The sequence below is a fragment of the Lepisosteus oculatus genome, chromosome 3 (genome assembly GCF_040954835.1).
Source record: "Lepisosteus oculatus isolate fLepOcu1 chromosome 3, fLepOcu1.hap2, whole genome shotgun sequence".
Classification (NCBI taxonomy): Eukaryota; Metazoa; Chordata; class Actinopteri; order Semionotiformes; family Lepisosteidae; genus Lepisosteus; species Lepisosteus oculatus.
Genome location: NC_090698.1, coordinates 16,960,800 through 16,977,996, shown reverse-complemented (window position 1 = coordinate 16,977,996; position 17,197 = coordinate 16,960,800). Strand labels below are relative to the sequence as shown.

General features: G+C 37.0%; 1 protein-coding gene across 1 annotated transcript in view; it reads left to right on the top strand.

The window, feature by feature from the left end:
• il11ra (interleukin 11 receptor subunit alpha) overlaps positions 1-17,197 on the top strand; it is a 44,968-nt gene that overhangs the window by 13,111 nt on the left and 14,660 nt on the right. Inside the window, exons 3-7 of the mRNA XM_015340244.2 lie at positions 8,151-8,247; positions 9,595-9,661; positions 11,035-11,195; positions 15,153-15,267; positions 17,001-17,167. Of these exons, the coding sequence (XP_015195730.2) occupies positions 8,151-8,247; positions 9,595-9,661; positions 11,035-11,195; positions 15,153-15,267; positions 17,001-17,167 (607 nt within the window). The remainder of the gene's footprint in view (positions 1-8,150; positions 8,248-9,594; positions 9,662-11,034; positions 11,196-15,152; positions 15,268-17,000; positions 17,168-17,197) is intronic.

Sequence of the window (17,197 nt, the reverse complement as noted above, 5' to 3'; positions counted from 1 at the left end):
TCTATAGATATTCAGTCTTCTTTCTACTGCTGCATCCTTCACATTAGAACAAAAATTCATTCATGTCCTCAGTTATAAGTACTGTGAGGCCATTTTCCTTCTGTTGCAGTGAAAATCTTGAGAAGCAAAAGATATGAGCTTTTGTTTTATATGAGGGACAGATCCAGATTGCACCAACTTTTTCAGTATGCACTCCTGGGTGATGGATGTGGCTTCTGTACAACAGTCTGCAGCTATTGTACTGTTGTGAGCCAGGGTTGGATTGCATTCAGACAGTTTTGTTCTTGCTTTCTGGCTGGCCACAGCTGGTGAGGGCCATACATTGGATAGGTGCCTGCAATTTCCAGGCTATAGAAAACAAGCTGTATCCATGGCAGAGGTTTTCTCTTCGCTCTCCAGCCTGTTAAAGGCTTAAAAAGTCAAGAAACATGTGGTTACTCAGAAATGTCTTTTTCCTCAAATGGGTGCATAACTCACCTCTGTCAAATTGAAATGGGTGGCTTCTTTAGCATGTAGCCACTGGGAGAGAGTGTAAAGCAGTTTCATCACACTTTGTAGGCACAAAGGGCTCAGAAGAGTCATAGATGCATAAAACAGAAAATCACAGGAAGATTTCCCTCAGATCCTGAAACATGCACAAGTCATTGTCACAAGCTTCTTGTATGGTGGACAATTAAAGGTGTAAGATTCCAACAGTAATGGCGTGTTACTCTGAATACATGAAAGTTTAGAAGGTTTTGTGAGGTTTAATTTTAAACCATTTTAAAATTCTTTCTCACAGTGGCTCATTGGCTGATCGTAGTATTCGAGGAACTGAAATTGAGTGCTATGGTTAAAGCGATATAAATACAAGAATTAAATAATGACAAAGGCCTCCTCTGCAAGCCACAAGAAGATCTCAGCCTGTGTTTTTTTCTAACCACAGAACAGGCCTTCGAATAATCTGACACCTGGCTGCCAGACCAAAGTGCATGCTTATTACATTTTTTGTTTTATTTTTAAAGTTAAAAATAAAATACATAAACACCCAAGGCACATTTAACATGTTAATTTATTACCTTCAGTTTCCTCTTTCTCTTTCTTTCCCTTTTTCCATTATAAAATGCAGTTCTTAAAATAGGCATCCATTGTGTAATGTATCCTGTAGGTTAATTATCTGTGTGTCATGTGTATTACTCCGTGATGTACTGCATTCAGTGAAGCATGCAAAAGCAAAGCAAATAAACCTGGAAGGCAATACACTGCTTGCAGGCCCATAAAGTTTACTGCCATTTTCTCAGAAGTTGTGTGTGCTTCAGCTGTACATCTAGTACTGCAGAGCGTTCCTTTTCTACAGTTTGTTTTTCTGGGTGAATAGAGGCAACATTGCAGTGATTAACCATTAACCTTTACAGATTTTCTAATGCGATATTGGGACACAGAGCTATTTTGGAAAAAATCGATATAGAAGTAAAAATGGAACATCCAACATGTTTCTGTTGAATCCTTTGTGTTCTGAGTTTTTCATTGCACCATGTTTTTAAACTTGAAATGTGTGGCAGTAAGACATTCTACTGTAGTACGTAGAATATAATGAAATGGTAACTTGAAATTCAAAATTTGATTCCTCCTTGATTTTAGTGTTGTTAGTTAATTAATCCAGTTCTTCAAAGCACATAATACTGTAAAGTGCATAAATATGTTGAAGTAGTTCAGGTGGGCAGGTGCGTCAGCTAGCATAGGCTGCAAAGGAACAAGTAATAGATTTATTCCATGCTGAAAAGCGAATAAAGAAAACACAATGTTTTGGCTGTGGAGCCTTCTTCGGGTGTGAGAAAGACAGGGCAGATGGCAAAGATTAAGTAGCACAGGAGAACAAAAGCTGGGAGAATGGAGGACGCGGGAGCAGGGGAGAAGCGAAGAGAGGTGTGAAGTGTGAACTTGCATATGAATAGAAAAGATTACATGAAAACAAATCTGACGTTGAGAGACGGGGGAAGTTGTGAACCAAGTTTCAAGATAATTTTTGTTTCTGATGTCTTTCTGCTATGGGAGTTAAGAAACCCTTCTTTGAGAATGCAGAGGGAGAGATCAGTGTGATCATGGCCGTCAGAGGTGAAATGAGAAACAATGGGCTTGGCGAAATCTTTCATCTTCACAGCACTAACATGTTCTCTTAGTCTCCTTCTGGTTTCCCCAACATAGATAGCTGGGCAATTCCTGCAAGAGATACAGTAAATGAGGTTGCTGAGGTATAAGGGTTTGTCTGGGTGATCCGGAATTGTCCTGAGGGGCCTTGAATGAGTGTGGTGTTAGATGTGTACTTGCAGGTGATACAGTGAGCTCTGTTGCAAGGGAAAGTACCTGGTGTGGATGGTTGTTGAGGGCGGTCAAGGGAGCTGTGAACAAGAAGGTTACGCAGATTGGTGGTCGGCGATATGAGATGATGTGGCGGTCAGCAAACAGGGCCCCAGTGGAGGGATCAGCCTGTAGGATGGAAAAGTTGTTGTTAAATAAAAAGTGAATTGTGGGGAAAATTTAGGAAGACCAGATAATGTACCCTCAAAGGTCTTAGCCAGGATACTGGGGTTAATACATCTAGTTTTTGAACAGTGTCATTGGCTCTCTAATGACCAAGTGTCAAACCCTAGATTTATCTTCTCACCCTACAGCACAGTGTCCCTTGTCATACTAAGGCATTGATTTGGAAATTCGTATTGAGTGCTAAGAGGGCCACTTACTGGTCCATTAATGTGCATAAATAATTTATAACAATGGGAGTACAGCTGAACTCTTGTACATCACTGATCTGCACGTTAGCCTTCCTTCACCCTCAGGAGTTTAAGCAGAAATTTGGTTTAATCATGGGATTCAAATAGGAACTAATTCATTTATATAAATAATTCTTAATTGAACTGAAGACTACACATTTGTAGTCTAATAGTTTGGATTAGTCCTGCCTCTTCTAATAGTCCACAAACACTGGCACAAATTTAGAAAAGAAAATCAAGAAAATGTTTTCTTTCCCATGAAACAATTCAAATAACAGAATTTTGTCTATTTTTAGTGATAATTAGGAAACGTTTTGTTCTAGGAATTCCTCTTTTCTTGTTAGAGATGTGGAGTTATTGTATTTGTCCCAAGGTACCACCCTTGCATTCCTCTCAGAGGTCAAGGTTTGTCTTCACTGCATTGTACAGAGGAATTATTTTTAGATGAAGTGGTTAGGAGGGCATACAGATAAGGACAGAGCCCTGCTGTGAGCTCTAATATTAGCTTTGCCAAGTACAACAAGGAGAGCCTTGTGTGGCCTCATTATCCGGGGCAAATTTCCAATGAGCTGTTAGCATTGTAGAATGTCAGAATGTCATCTTCAACGTAATACTGTATTCAAAGGGATATTTAGCTTTTTTCCTCCTGGAATCTTTCAAACAAGCAGAGCAGCTCTGACGCTGAGGACAGCAGTTCGTAAAACTGGTCATATCCATTAGGCTTTTAGCTCTTGCACGTACATCTCACGGCTGTAAGGGTTTCAGCTACATTTCTTAGAAGTGTATTGTACCGAGTCTGGAGCCAAACTCCACTCCATGGGTACATTCCTTCAAAACTTACAGTGAATTTCCCAGAGTCTTGAGCCACATTATAAACTACAGTACACAAGACATATTTTAATAAAACAAAATACAAACTGTATATTGTCATCAGATATGAGGACAGTAATCAGAAACGTCTCTAACATTCCTTGCTATGATTGATTAGAAAATTTTATCAACTGTTATTTGTTTCTTCAGAAATTACTACCTTAATTTGCATTTAATAGGAATAACGACAATCTGACATAATGCATTAGCTATCAAAGTTGTTTTTGAGTTGAGGTTTAGAAATCGGTTAATAAAAAGGAGAAACAGTAGGGTTGACCTTTCAAAGTAATGTTTCCATCCAACAGGAGAGTGAAGTGTTTGACATTTTCTTTTTTTACATTTATAATCTTCAGATTTCCATTTGTCCATCACCCTCGATAGAAATGAAATGAATATAACTGTCCATTATGGTATGGAGTGTACAAGAGTTTAAACCTAATTCCATTTCACTAAAACCCTTCTTGGGTCAGTACTTGTAGACAAATGTAGTGAGGCTGATTAGTGTTTGAGTGTCTAATGAGGCAAAGATACTGTGTGGCTTAGTACAAATATATGGAGTAAAATTTGAGATTTTGAACAGTTTATTACCTTCTATGTATTTGTAAATTGTTTCTATGTAATTGCAGTATAATTGGGACACCTTACTCAGATTTGTCCTTAATTTGATTAGGATTTCAATCGGTTTGCTGTTTTGGAACCAGGAATTAGTTTACTCTTATTTCTGGAGACACCTGAGTTTTATTAACATAACATTTAAAAACTCTCAATCACGAGGAATGAACCATCCATTTAGAGTGGTGCTATATTCATACCCTTCCGGCGACATTCAGCATGGTTTCAGTCCATTTCCCAGATCATTTAAAGCTTTTTTCTTCATGCCGCAAATTGCTTGAAAATGTTTTGCTTTGCTTTTTGGTCTCCAGTAAGTTTCCAGTCATTGCAAATTTGTTAAAAAGTGCCAACTCTGTCCCATAAATAAAATTGTTCTCTTTAAAGTTAAGTCATTGGAATCAATGGTTTTGAGTATCAGTGTGTGTGGCCATTATTTCAGTTGTAAACTTGCTCTTTGAGGGTTGCCTTTAAGCAGACTTCCAGCAGTATTACAGTGAGGACTTGGTTTATTATACATTCCCCTGGGGCCACATTGTTACCAGAATCAGAATCAGAATCGCCAAATAATTAAGAACTGAAAAAAAGTATGTACTTTAGTTGCTTCAGGTGATTAAAAGTGATTACGGAAAGCAAGTTTTTGTTAATTTTATTCAATAGATTGCCTCCTTGAAAAAAAATCTGCACTCTGAAATCTGTTACTCTGAAATTTGTTACAGATGCTGCCAACTAAGGCACAGTTCTATAGTACTACCTGTCTCTTTTAGTAGAAATGTCTATTTTCCTCTGGGACAACATCTGACAAGTCCAGATGTTAGACAAAAGGAATTTAATCTATCTGTGTATGTAGAGTATATGTTTATTCAGTCACTTGTGCTAGTTGTTATTGTAACAAAGACTCAACTGAAGATGGCCTTTTCAAGTATGTTGTAGGCCAATTCATTGCGCATTACACTCCTATGATGAGGACCATATTTCATACTTTTGCCTGATTTTATATTCAAAATATGTCCATAAATATTTACTTTGTAAGCTCTGGGGTAGTGTTTCTTTTTAGCCTAAAATATAGGTTACCTATGCTTAAATGTTTTCAGAGACAATTATGAATTTATCATAATTTATCATAATTAAATACAATTATGACAATTATCTGCATTACAGGTCAAAATAGAACTGTAATGATGAACTATATATTATCCTATGGGTATGCACGTACAGTTAAACTTTTCCACTTCCGTTGTGTTTTACTATGTTTGTAAGTGACTGTGAAATGGCATTACATCTGTTTCATTATGTTTAGTATTTTTTCTAGTTGAGCTTTTGTGATTTAGGGAAGTTATGATTAATTTTGTATCTGAGTATCAATCTGGTATAGTAATTCCCATTTGGTCAAGCCATTGGCAAAGATGTTATCAGTTAAGTAACATAACATCATAGTAACTTGCGGTTATAGATAGCACAGACCCTCTTAGCACAGACCTTCTTCCCATGTGCTGCCTTTCAGTTAAAGGTAAGGATTTTATTGATTAAATACACCTCCAGGACTAATCATAGTTTACCAGAATTCACTTCTAAGTTCCTTTTGTTAATGTGTATGAAAGACATTGCACACAAAAGGTTTTGGCAAATATCCCACAGCCTCCAGTGATTCTTCATCCTGGAATGCTTATGTTATTGTCATTCATGTTCACCTGCTGTGCTGCAGGCCATGTTAAAATCTATATTATTAACTACCTGAAATCTTAGAGGTGAAAGGCACCTTAGTCTTTTTAAAGCAATGCTTGTTGCTTTTAAGGTGGCTCTCTGCATGTTGTGAGGATAATTTAGTTCCACCTCTGTGATAACATCAAGCCCAGTTATGCCAATTTCAGATAAATGATTAAAGTGTTACCTGTTTTTTTTCCATATACTGCGATGGTAGCTTTGTGTACACTTTCTAAGTCTATTTTGTGAGAAACAGAATTTAGAAAGGAACCCTTAAGGAAAAATGCGGGGGATTTGTGGGTTGGTGTTGCTGCAGGAAGAATGTTTCAAGCAGTGAATCTTCCTTTATGTTTACCTCAACAGGATGTCCAGTTTGACCATATCCCCTACATCGCTTGTTTTTGTTGTATTACTTTGGGATAAATCTGGATAAGTAGCCTTGACTGTGAGATGGCTCAGACATTCAAGATCATTTACCTTGTGGCTGGAAAGCAAAAGAGATATTTCTCTATATCGATTCCTTATAGGTGAACGATCCTGTAACACTGGGCTGCCTAAAATGAAATCAGTATTGTTTGCAGTGGTGCTGTGATCCAGTTATCTAGATATCCATTTTACAGTGTCAGATAGGAAACACAGTGTTTATACTAAGATGAATAATGAAGCTGGAAACCTTGGGTCACCAACTGGCAGTCCTACAGGCCTTGTTTTTCCCTTTCCACAGCTGCAGTATTTCTGTTCTGTGAGAGAGCACAAACTTTAATTGAATATTTCAATGTCTAAAACTGAAGAACAACTCAATTACATTTGAAAAGCTACAAAGAAGAACAGGACATTGTCACCCATCTTGAACATTAATGTTAGCAAGATGTTGCGGGCAAATTTCCTATGGGAAATATAAGGATCTTTAATCTGTGAATATATGCTGGTCATTTTACAGGGAAAGTCCTTGGTGGGACTGAAACTCATTCAAGGCAAAACTCAGATGAGTTTGGAACCGTTCCACCCACCCCCGCCTCCTCATAAGTTAACAACAAAGTTTTTAGGTGTTAAATAGAGCACACTTTTTATATTAACCAAAGTAATTAGGTACAAATTAACTGGACTGAATAACAGCCTTTTCCTTAATTTTAAAACTTTTTTATTTATGTTTTAAAACAAAACAGCATACAAATGTATCTACACAAAAAATAGTGTTAGAAAGAACAAAAATGTTTGGTTTTTTAACTGCAGTAGTGGTGGGCCCAGGCAGACCGGGGCCAGAAAAAGTATGTTGTTTTTTCCTGGAGACATTGAAAGAAGGAAAACAAATCACTGCTCAATATGCAGCCTCAAAGAGCTACAGAGGGACAGATGCAGAGCTGTTTGACTGAAGCAATTAAAAAAAATTCTACAGTTGAACAGAATTCAACAAACAGACAAACAAAATTATTATTTTAGCAGGAATTTTTACCAAGGGTGATTTATATTGTTGTAGACAAATAAATAGAACATTTATACTACAGTAAGTGTAAGAATAAGGACAAATCTAATAAGGTCCAGTAAGGTAGAATACATTAAGTTAATAAAATGACACTATGGATTATACAAAATGAAGACTGACACAAGTACTGATGAAATAAAATGAATTGATAATAACTAAGGTGGTATACAGTGTGGATACAGAAGATTAAAGACTTTGCAAATATATATCCCTTATTCGTAGTGAATGAGTGTGTGTGCTTCAGCGTGCTGTCTTTCTTTGCAGACTTGTGCTGAAGCTTACTCTGTGTGATAGACTGAATTGTTATACAATTGCAATAATCAACATATCCAATATTACAAGTAGGCCTAAAATATGTTTATTAGTGATCAAAAAGTATTGATTTTAAGCAGTGTAAGTAACAAAACTAGTTAAACACAACATCTTGCACAGTAAGACCTTGCTTAATTAGTTAATTAAGTACAATTAAAACAGAGTGGAAACACAAGGAGCTTTCTTTCCATTAAAATTCTTGCCTAAAGGAGGCATCTCATTTGTCAGAGTCTTCTTCCAGCTACCCAGTGGAAACCCACAATCACGTATAGTGGGTTTGTAATTGGTTTTGTTTGGCAGACTGAAGTCTAAATTCAAATTGGACCTAAGACCTCTATTTTTTTTTGCATGTGTGAAGTTGAATGACTGAGAGGTTTCATTTGGATTGGGTGTTGAATACCCTCTTTGTGATGTTTTTGCAGATGACAGGTTTTGCATCATGCCCAGGCTTTCTGATTGTCACTCTGATCGTACCTCTAACCTTCATCCCTGTCAAGACAGAAATATGGAACAATGAAGGTAAGACAGTGCTATGTGTGCATTGGCAGTGAGTAAATGAGATGCTGACCTTATGTATGTGGATGTTGCATAAACACCACCAGTCTCTTTTTTTTATGAATGTGGCTTTCAGAAAAGATTGGCCATAAAGGTTTACAGTTATGAGAGGGTAATCATCCTTTCATTTGTTTGTTACAACATTACATTATAGGATGTCATTACTGCAGTGTTTTATAGAAAGAATGTTAACTGTCTCTTTTCTACAAACTTTGCACATCTCCCTCTGAGGATACAGAATGGCAGTTGAACTGAGAAAATAACAGTAATGGGTGAAGGAAGGAAACTTTCAGGCAAGGAAAAGGAAATGCTGATGTTTTAAGTGTATATTGCAATCAGGCATTAATCAAGGAAGAAATCAACAAAGTTCTGTATTGAATCATATTAGCATGGAAGAGACAGAAGAGTTGTACCTTATAGAAACACTTAAGATAAGTCTTCAAGGCCTCATGGAATGTAAATGATAATTGCTCTTAAACAAGAGTTGTTTTGTTAGTGGCCTTTTGAATAACTCCTTCAACTGAGATGTCTTTTAGTTTTGTTGTTTTGTGTTTGTCATTAAATAAAATATCAGTTAAATGAAGAAAGATGACCTCCCTGTACTGGTGAAAAAATAACTGTGGCAAGAGCAGATTTGAATTTAGTTGGATTCGTTAGTCGGTGAACTTTGCAATTCTTATAAATTCACTTTGATCCAAGTTATTTTTGGCAACTTTCCAGCGTGTAGGCAGATGGATTGTCCTTCACCTGACATCAAGTTTCAGTTAGTGTCACTTAAAACACATTTCATTCTTGATACCTACCACTGATCGTTTTAGCAGAATTGTATACAACATTAACTTTAACGATTGCATTTTGTTACTCCTGAGTTTCATTAAACCCGAGGTTGATCAATATTGATTAAGCTCAGCTGTTGCTTTTGTTTTTTCCTGTAATGAGTAATAAACATCTCTTTTTGGACTCTATAGAAATGCCCCTGTTATGATGATGATGATAACTTAAAATTGGTTGCATTCATGTCGTGTTTCTAATCCGAAACTGTATGTACTGTACATGGCAGCTATTATACACCAATAGCCCTGCTACCCAGCAGATCAGGTGAAGAACTGAGCAGCGGCTTCTCCTGTTGAATTAAGGAGTACATACAGGGATTGCAGATTGTGCAATATTCTAATTTAATCAGACCTCTAGAGTTTATACCCTTGCTCTTACAAATAGTGCTGTATGCTATGTAACTGCTTCTCAAAGCCCAATGGGAGTATCAGAATTGTGTTTAGACTGCAGTAATCATCTGTATTTTTCTTTGGCAAGTTTCAGACATTGAGTATGGAAGACTGGGATCCAATGTCACCCTGGTGTGCAGCAGTTCCAGCGATGGGTATGTGCTAATTTCTGTATGTCGGGATCTGTTACCCAACAGTAGGGCTTGCAGAATAACAAACCTAGTCTTTGACTGTTGCAGATAATGAGTCATGACATGCACTGATTCTGTACAGATTGCCCTGTATTACTGTACTCTGGCAAACAAGTTGGTTTGGTTTGTGGTTGAATTGATGATGAGGTTGGAGACTGCAGTATTCTTTTATCCATGTGCCATCAGCTTTAAGTAAAGCAAATCAGATGGTACTGAGTTTAAATTGGACCTTCATTGGTTTCAGAATCTTAAAACTCACAAATTGCTTGCATGTGCAGTGAGCACTGCTATTCTGAGGCATGCATTCATATAATAAGGTAAGGCCCCTAAGCGTCCTTGCCATTAAAGACACTTGCTGCAAGTGCAGGTTCATGTCTGTGTCATTAGTGTCACTACCTGAGTGTGATGCCGATTCCTCACACAGAGACACACAGTTAGTTGACAGTGCCACCAGTGGCAGGAATAGGCTTGGGCCTAATCAGCCAGGCACTCTCAGCTCTCAGTGTCACAGTGATCCCAGTGATTTCATGGGTGAATGAGTTTTGTGGTGATGGCAGTGGGGGACGCACCTCATCTCCTGCATAACTGCGTCATTCATACTAAATGACTAATGGCTTGTTGGATAGATGGGTGGCTTGGAGATGCCTGTCTACACTCCCTCATTCTCCCCAGTCTAGCAACAGGGTTTGTCACTGTGAGCTGAGACTTAAAGACTCAGTTGGCTTTTTGAAATTGGATGGATATATAATGGGGGGAAAAAAAGCTGGTAATTATAAAATAGTCAAAGAATGTGAGGTGGTCAACATACAAGCCAGCATATCTTTTCAGATAGAAACTCAGAAGTGTACATATAGATAGCAATAATACAGATGTTGCTTATTTTGGAAACATTTTATCATGTGTTGCCATATCATTTATTTGAAATACCTTTTATTAAAGAGGTGTGATGAAAGTTTAAAATCCAATTTGAATCTATATGATGTTGTATTGTTAATTCCCACATACCTTGTACAAGGCTATCAGATGTTGCATTGCCAGTTTATCTAGCACAAGACTTTTTACAATATATCACAACACAACAAACAATTTTATGTGTGTGTTTCCTTGAAGAGTTGAATTTACTCTCCTCTTTACTGGCCTCACCTTGAAGTGACGCTCTTATTCAAGACCCACAGCCCATGATGCATTTGCAATAACCAAAGCCGTTTTTAGAAAACCATTACAGTAGACGATATCATTTTTCCCCCCAAGAAAAGCCTCTGCAGTAAATGTCTGTGATGTCCTGGCTTATGTTGTCATTTACCACCAGTTTTGTTTCTTGCGGTGCGTTTTGCCAGGCCTGTGCAGTGGCAGCACAATGGCAGCAGCTTGCTCTCTTCCCGGTTCCTTGTTCAGAACGGAAATCTCATTCTCATTAATGCGGACGCTTCCATGGAAGGCAACTACAGCTGCTACGACAGAACCGGACTCCTCCGGGTGACCAAGCTCAGGCTCGGAAGTGAGTGACTTCATTCATGCCTCTTCGCTACCTCACTCCACTACAGCTCAAACATGTTACGTGTTACACGTGATGCTGGCTTGTATTTTGTGCCTTATTTTAAAAACAAAAGGAAAGTATCTTTGTGTACAGTCAGGTTCACCCTACGACCATTGGTGGTTGTACATAATTATTTAAGACATCAGAATAAAACTGCCTTGAGGAGTAATGTGCTTTATTCTTTCCTTAGTGTACATCTTGCACAGCTCCTGAGATATATGGCTGATTTTTAATATTTCAAAAACATGCTTTAGATAAAATTTTCATGTAAGGACGCAAAAAAGCATTAGCTGCTCGCAGTTTCAGCTTTGTTTCCAGGCAGGCCTTCCTGATCTATAATCTCCTCAGACAAAATTCAAGTCATCATGTTTCTTATTTTAAAATACATTTTCTTCTACTTATGATATTCAAAACAAAAAAGTACTTATCATAGAGCAGGTTTTCCCATGACAGAATGAGAATGCTACATTCTGTCATGTCACTTCTTAATTCCTGACTGATACATGTCAACAAAGCACAAGGTTCATTTATATACAAAATGTGGTTCAATTCCTCTGCATAGGCGAATTGTTTTGTCCTGTTGATGATTATAGATACTGAAGGTTATATTTTTCTCAACATTTTGACAGTTGGAAGAAATTCAAGTATCCAGACAACTGTTAAAACAACCCTGAATGAATTACATTGTGTGGTTTAATAAACAACTGAAATTCTGAGTTACTTATAGTTTAAACACCTCTTACTTCTGGACAGAATCTTGAGTGTAATCTGTACTCATGAGCATACACACATTCTTGGCCACATGCAGTTGTATATATTCACATGCAGTTTGGGTTCATACACAGTGAGGTACACTATCCTGCCTACACAAAATTCTAACATACACACAAAATTATACCACGCGCACAAAAATGACACTTAAATAGTGTACATGCTCAAGCATGACACCTAGATTATAAAAAAGGAGTCTTTCTTGAAGAAATATTAGGTGGTTCTGTTTAGCTCTGCTTTTTTCTGAGTATGTGTGGTGTGTTGCTACCCAGTTATTAAATATCACAGTTAATTGGTCTATATATTTTTGAAACTGCCATTATAGAGATACATTACATTTTGGCATGCAAAATCTGATTCACTGCAAGCAAACTTTTTCTGATTACTTAGTACAGTCATCAGCTATAATGTATCTGCTCCCTGATGGGAGTATGGAACAAGTTACCCAGCCATGTTGTTGAAGCTAAGACCCTAACTTCTTTCACGAAATGGCTGAACTACTATGCACCCAATGGGCTAAATGGCTTGAACTCTCTTCTCTCTTTTGTAACTGTTCTCATATACCACATTCCTCCAAGGGTATAAAGCAGAGTCTTGTGTGATTTGCTTTTGACTATGCTGTTGTCTTCTTGAAAAATGAAGAAGTAAATACATTTACACAGCATTCCCATTCCTTGGGACTTACTTGTGAAGGGATATATATTTTAGTTGATTTTAGACAACTGTATGTCAGGAGCTGGAGAGTGAGACAGGAGTGGGAGAAACTGAGCCTGAATCAATAGTGCCCTGGCCCGGTGAAGGTCTGTACGTTTCCTGAGAGAAGAAGTTGCAAACCACATAGCACTTGATTTCCTGAAGGGAAGAGGAGGAGTAGAATGCTGAATCTGGGTAACAAAAGCTATTAATGAGTGCTTGTGTGTTTCTTAAACTGGGAGTCTTCACAAATTTACACAACGTGTTAGTGCACAGTGTGAGTCAAGTGAACTTTGCACTGCAGAATTAGTTGATTTCAAACTACATCATTGAATACGGAATTATATATACTGTATATTAATATGACTAATTTGAAATTAATAATATGATCAAAACAAATACATAATATGAAAATTAGTACTGCACTCCTTGTTCTTAAACATTTTAATATTTGGTTATACAGGGTAGGGTTCAGATGAAAATAATGATACCTTCAGCTTGTACTGCTTTCAGAATTTCTTGCAATTAAATGTTTTCCAGCTGTCATTTATTGTTTTAACAAGAGCTATATTTTTTGTGTAGTTTCATATTTAAGTTGTTTTTGTCCTAAAGTGTCAGAGTATTTCTTTTTTCTTGTTTTGGGGTACAATACATTGTAAAAATGCAAATTCAGTTACATGCATGAAGATGTTTTCTAGAATGTGTTTTGAACGTTAAAGATGAAATACTTAACCTTAAAGCATTTGGCTTGGCATTAGATGTGTAAACAATGGATAGCTGTATGATTTAAAAACCTTTATAACTACCAGATGAACATTAAGCATAACATAGGTTGCTATTATGAGGGATTCATTTTTGAAGTAACTTGCTATGTAACCTTTAAAAAACCATTTAAAAACCTTTAGAGGAAGTGAGGTCATGGATCACAAAAAAGAGCATCAACAGTCTGAGAATCACATGATACTACTTTTGTACTGCAAGCACTTGCAGTTTGAATGCAAGACTTTAAAAAAAGTTATATCACTGACTATATACAAAAATGTTTGCTTTTGATACTATAAAAAGAATGTTGCATTTTTTTAGCATATGATAGTATCTAAATATGAATTGAGGTAATTGTACATAATATTTGCATTTAGGCTGCTGATTATCCACAACTGGTTGACCATATGGGTGGCTTTGATTTTGGAAAAGTAGCACAGTGCACTGACTTGCCTCGTAATTTAAAGCATGATCATTTAATTAGTGGGTTGATTCTCTGCCCAGCACATTTATAGTTTTCAGGACATTTATAGGACAAACATGCTGGATACTGCAGGCCGGTTGCAAAGATTTGTCATTAGTCTTTTTAGTGATGTGCCATTTTGTTTTATTCCTAGAGGGATCTGGATTACATTGTTCTCTTTATTTGCTCTGTGCATTGTATCACTTATAAATTTGGAGGGATAGACAGTACACGAAGCAGAAATATTTTTCTCCTTTCGGTTGAGGCTTTCAGCAGTAATTGTTTTTCCATGCAGTAAAAAAAATGTGCAAGGAGTCACTAAAAGATATGTGGAAAGTTTAAATGTGACAGGACTTTTTTTTTCTTTGAGTGAATTTTATTTGGCATTTATAATTAGTGTATGCACATATTATTATGTTTGTTATAGTATTACCCAGTCCCAGTGTCTGCTTCTGTGGTTGTGGGTCAGGAGAATTTTTGATTTTTCAAAAATATGACTTGATGTCTCTTTTAAAAGAACAACCATAAATATTTCAGAGAAAAGCGAGTCGGCTTCCTCAATCCTAAGAAAGACACTTCACTAAGATTCTCTTCCAGCAGAGAGACCACAGTATACAGTACTCACCACACAAAACTGCTCTTTCATCTCTAAGAAATAGGCTTGCCACATGTTTGCGCCAAAATGTATGGTACAGTTCTTCATTTCATCATTTATAACTTGGCCATTTTCCTCACACCATGAAAGAAAGAGCACTGCATCAAAACACCACCATTTCAGTTATTATGTAACAGTAATGTAAGAAACACTTCTGTTACACTATTTAAAAAACATTTAGCTTTTTTAAAAGGGTACTTCTGTCTGACTCATTACAAACAGATCTGCTGGTGCGTGATATCAAGGGATCATATTTGAGGCTAGTAAACATATGTTTGTTACATCCAATTTTCTTTTCATGAATTCAGAATAGATTTTCCATGTAGAAATCTGAGTTGATATCCAGTCTGACCTTTCACTGTGTTTTCACGCGAGCAACATACTTTTTCTTCCATCCTTGACTAATGCGGAAGGAAGCTTGTTCTGAGCCTTTTCTCCCTCTCCTGTTCTTCCCTCAAAAAAATGGAAGTTCGAAGCAATAGAGACACATCCAACATACATGATGTATGTGATGGACACATCCAACAGTTCTTTTTTTTTGGCCTCATGTTATTTTTTTTCCCAACGTTTCCAGATTCTCCAGGGTTAGTGCGGGTGACCTGCAGGGCGCCTAATTACACCACTGTCCTTTGCTCCTGGGAGCAAATGGAGATGACCTTTCTTCCCACAAAGTACATCACAACGTACAGGTAAGGGGACACGGTTTGGTGGAAATTTGTTCTTATTTGCCGACCTGAACTTCAGTCTTTCATCACCTCTGGGTATTCTGCTTTTCATTCCACTCAAGTACATTACATTACTGAGCTCATTTTGGTCAGTTGGGAAAAGTTAGAACTGGCCTGGGTCTAAAGGATGTAATGATTTAAGAAGATTTGTAAAATATGCAGAGCTCTGACCTTGAGAAAGCGAAATCCCTTGCATCTGGAAACTAGCTAGATGCACCCAAACTAAGTGCTTAAAATGTTATATGTACATTGAAGAAACTGAATAAAAATGATTCTTTTAAACACACAAATTCACAGCTTTTTGTACCTCCTGCATATGAATAAGGACAGACTGGATTTAATTTGAAAGTATCCTGCTTGCATTTGTAACTTTTACTTTAAGTGCTTTGTACAATGTTTTTTTAATTCACCTTCTTTTGCACTTTAACATCCTGTCTATGCTGTGATCTGTGGTACAGTAGTTCAGCAATGCTGGAACTGTGTGCAGAAGTCTAAAAGTATTGTAGTGCAAGTTCTATTAAAAGCTTGTTATTGTAACATTGTGTTCATTTAGAAATAGTTTCATTTTCACACACCAGCCTGCGCAGTGCTGTCAGATGTTGTCCTCAGCTGATCACCAAGGTATATTTGGATTATTTAATTAGTTTGGTGTATTGATTTTTTGGCTAGTTTATCAGAGAAAATACACATTTAAAAAGTATCTCCATTCCAGGTTGCCACTGAAATTGGTGATCACCTCTTAACAAATGCAAAATTGAAGGAGATAGCGGTGAAGTAATAGACAGGGAGGTTGAGTAAGGCACATGGCTGTTAATTATTTTCTAGCGGACCTATCCGCCTATCTGAAATGTTTTTTTTGTTAACAGGGTTTTGATTCCCACATTCCTGTTGTGCAAGGTGAAATTGTGTTGAGGTGCATCATTATTTTAAGTTCTGAAGTCCACTAGTTTGCTTTCTCATGCATTGTTTTCCTGTGTAATTGCCTCTACTTTGATACTGTGAAAATCTCTTTAAAGTGTTGAATAGCTGAAACACCTTCACCAAAACACTTCAAGTATTTAATTGACTCTTGTTGCCAGCGTGTGAAGACATGTTTGGGGTCTTGTGACTATATATTATGTGGCTTATTTCATAATAAGCAATTTATTAAAATAACATCGTAGCCTGTTTGTTCTATAACATTTCATCAAACTTAATATACTTTTAATGAAATTGTCTACTGTATGTTACATGATGTTTAATTTGTTGGGGACTTTGTTTTTCTTCAGCTACAGAACTGTTGTAAATGTGTGTGTGATGCACAGATTGACTATACAGTAGTCACCCATTTTGTGGTCTGTCACAACCACATGGTGACAATCCATATTCGTTCACCTCCGTTTTTCAAAGTGTATTTTCAGAAATGAAAAAAAAACAAACGTGAAAAAAACTCTGCCACTTAATTTCAGGATTCTGGTACAATGAAGTCAGTCAGCTGACAGTCTTGAGGATCTGAAGCCTTTGATGTGGACTTTTAGTTTCCTGTTATTTAATATGATGTTTCCCAAATGGCAGTTTCAGGTTTGTGCTCTGCTTCATGCATGTTTTTTTGCCATGCAGATGTCACAGTAAGGAATAAGGAACTTTAAAATGAGCTTAGAAATTTTAGGCTTAACTTGGACTATTTTTTACTGACCATGTTCTTATATCTTCTACAGGATGGGAGAGGACACAGTCCAGATGTGCCACCAGGACTCGTACACATTAAATGAATGCATCATAAGAAGTCCACCAATCTGGCACCATTACCATGTTATTAATATCACAGAGGTCAACCCACTTGGATCTAAGTTCACATTATTAAAGTTACAGATACATGACATTGGTAAGTTACTTTTTAACCATATTTCAATCA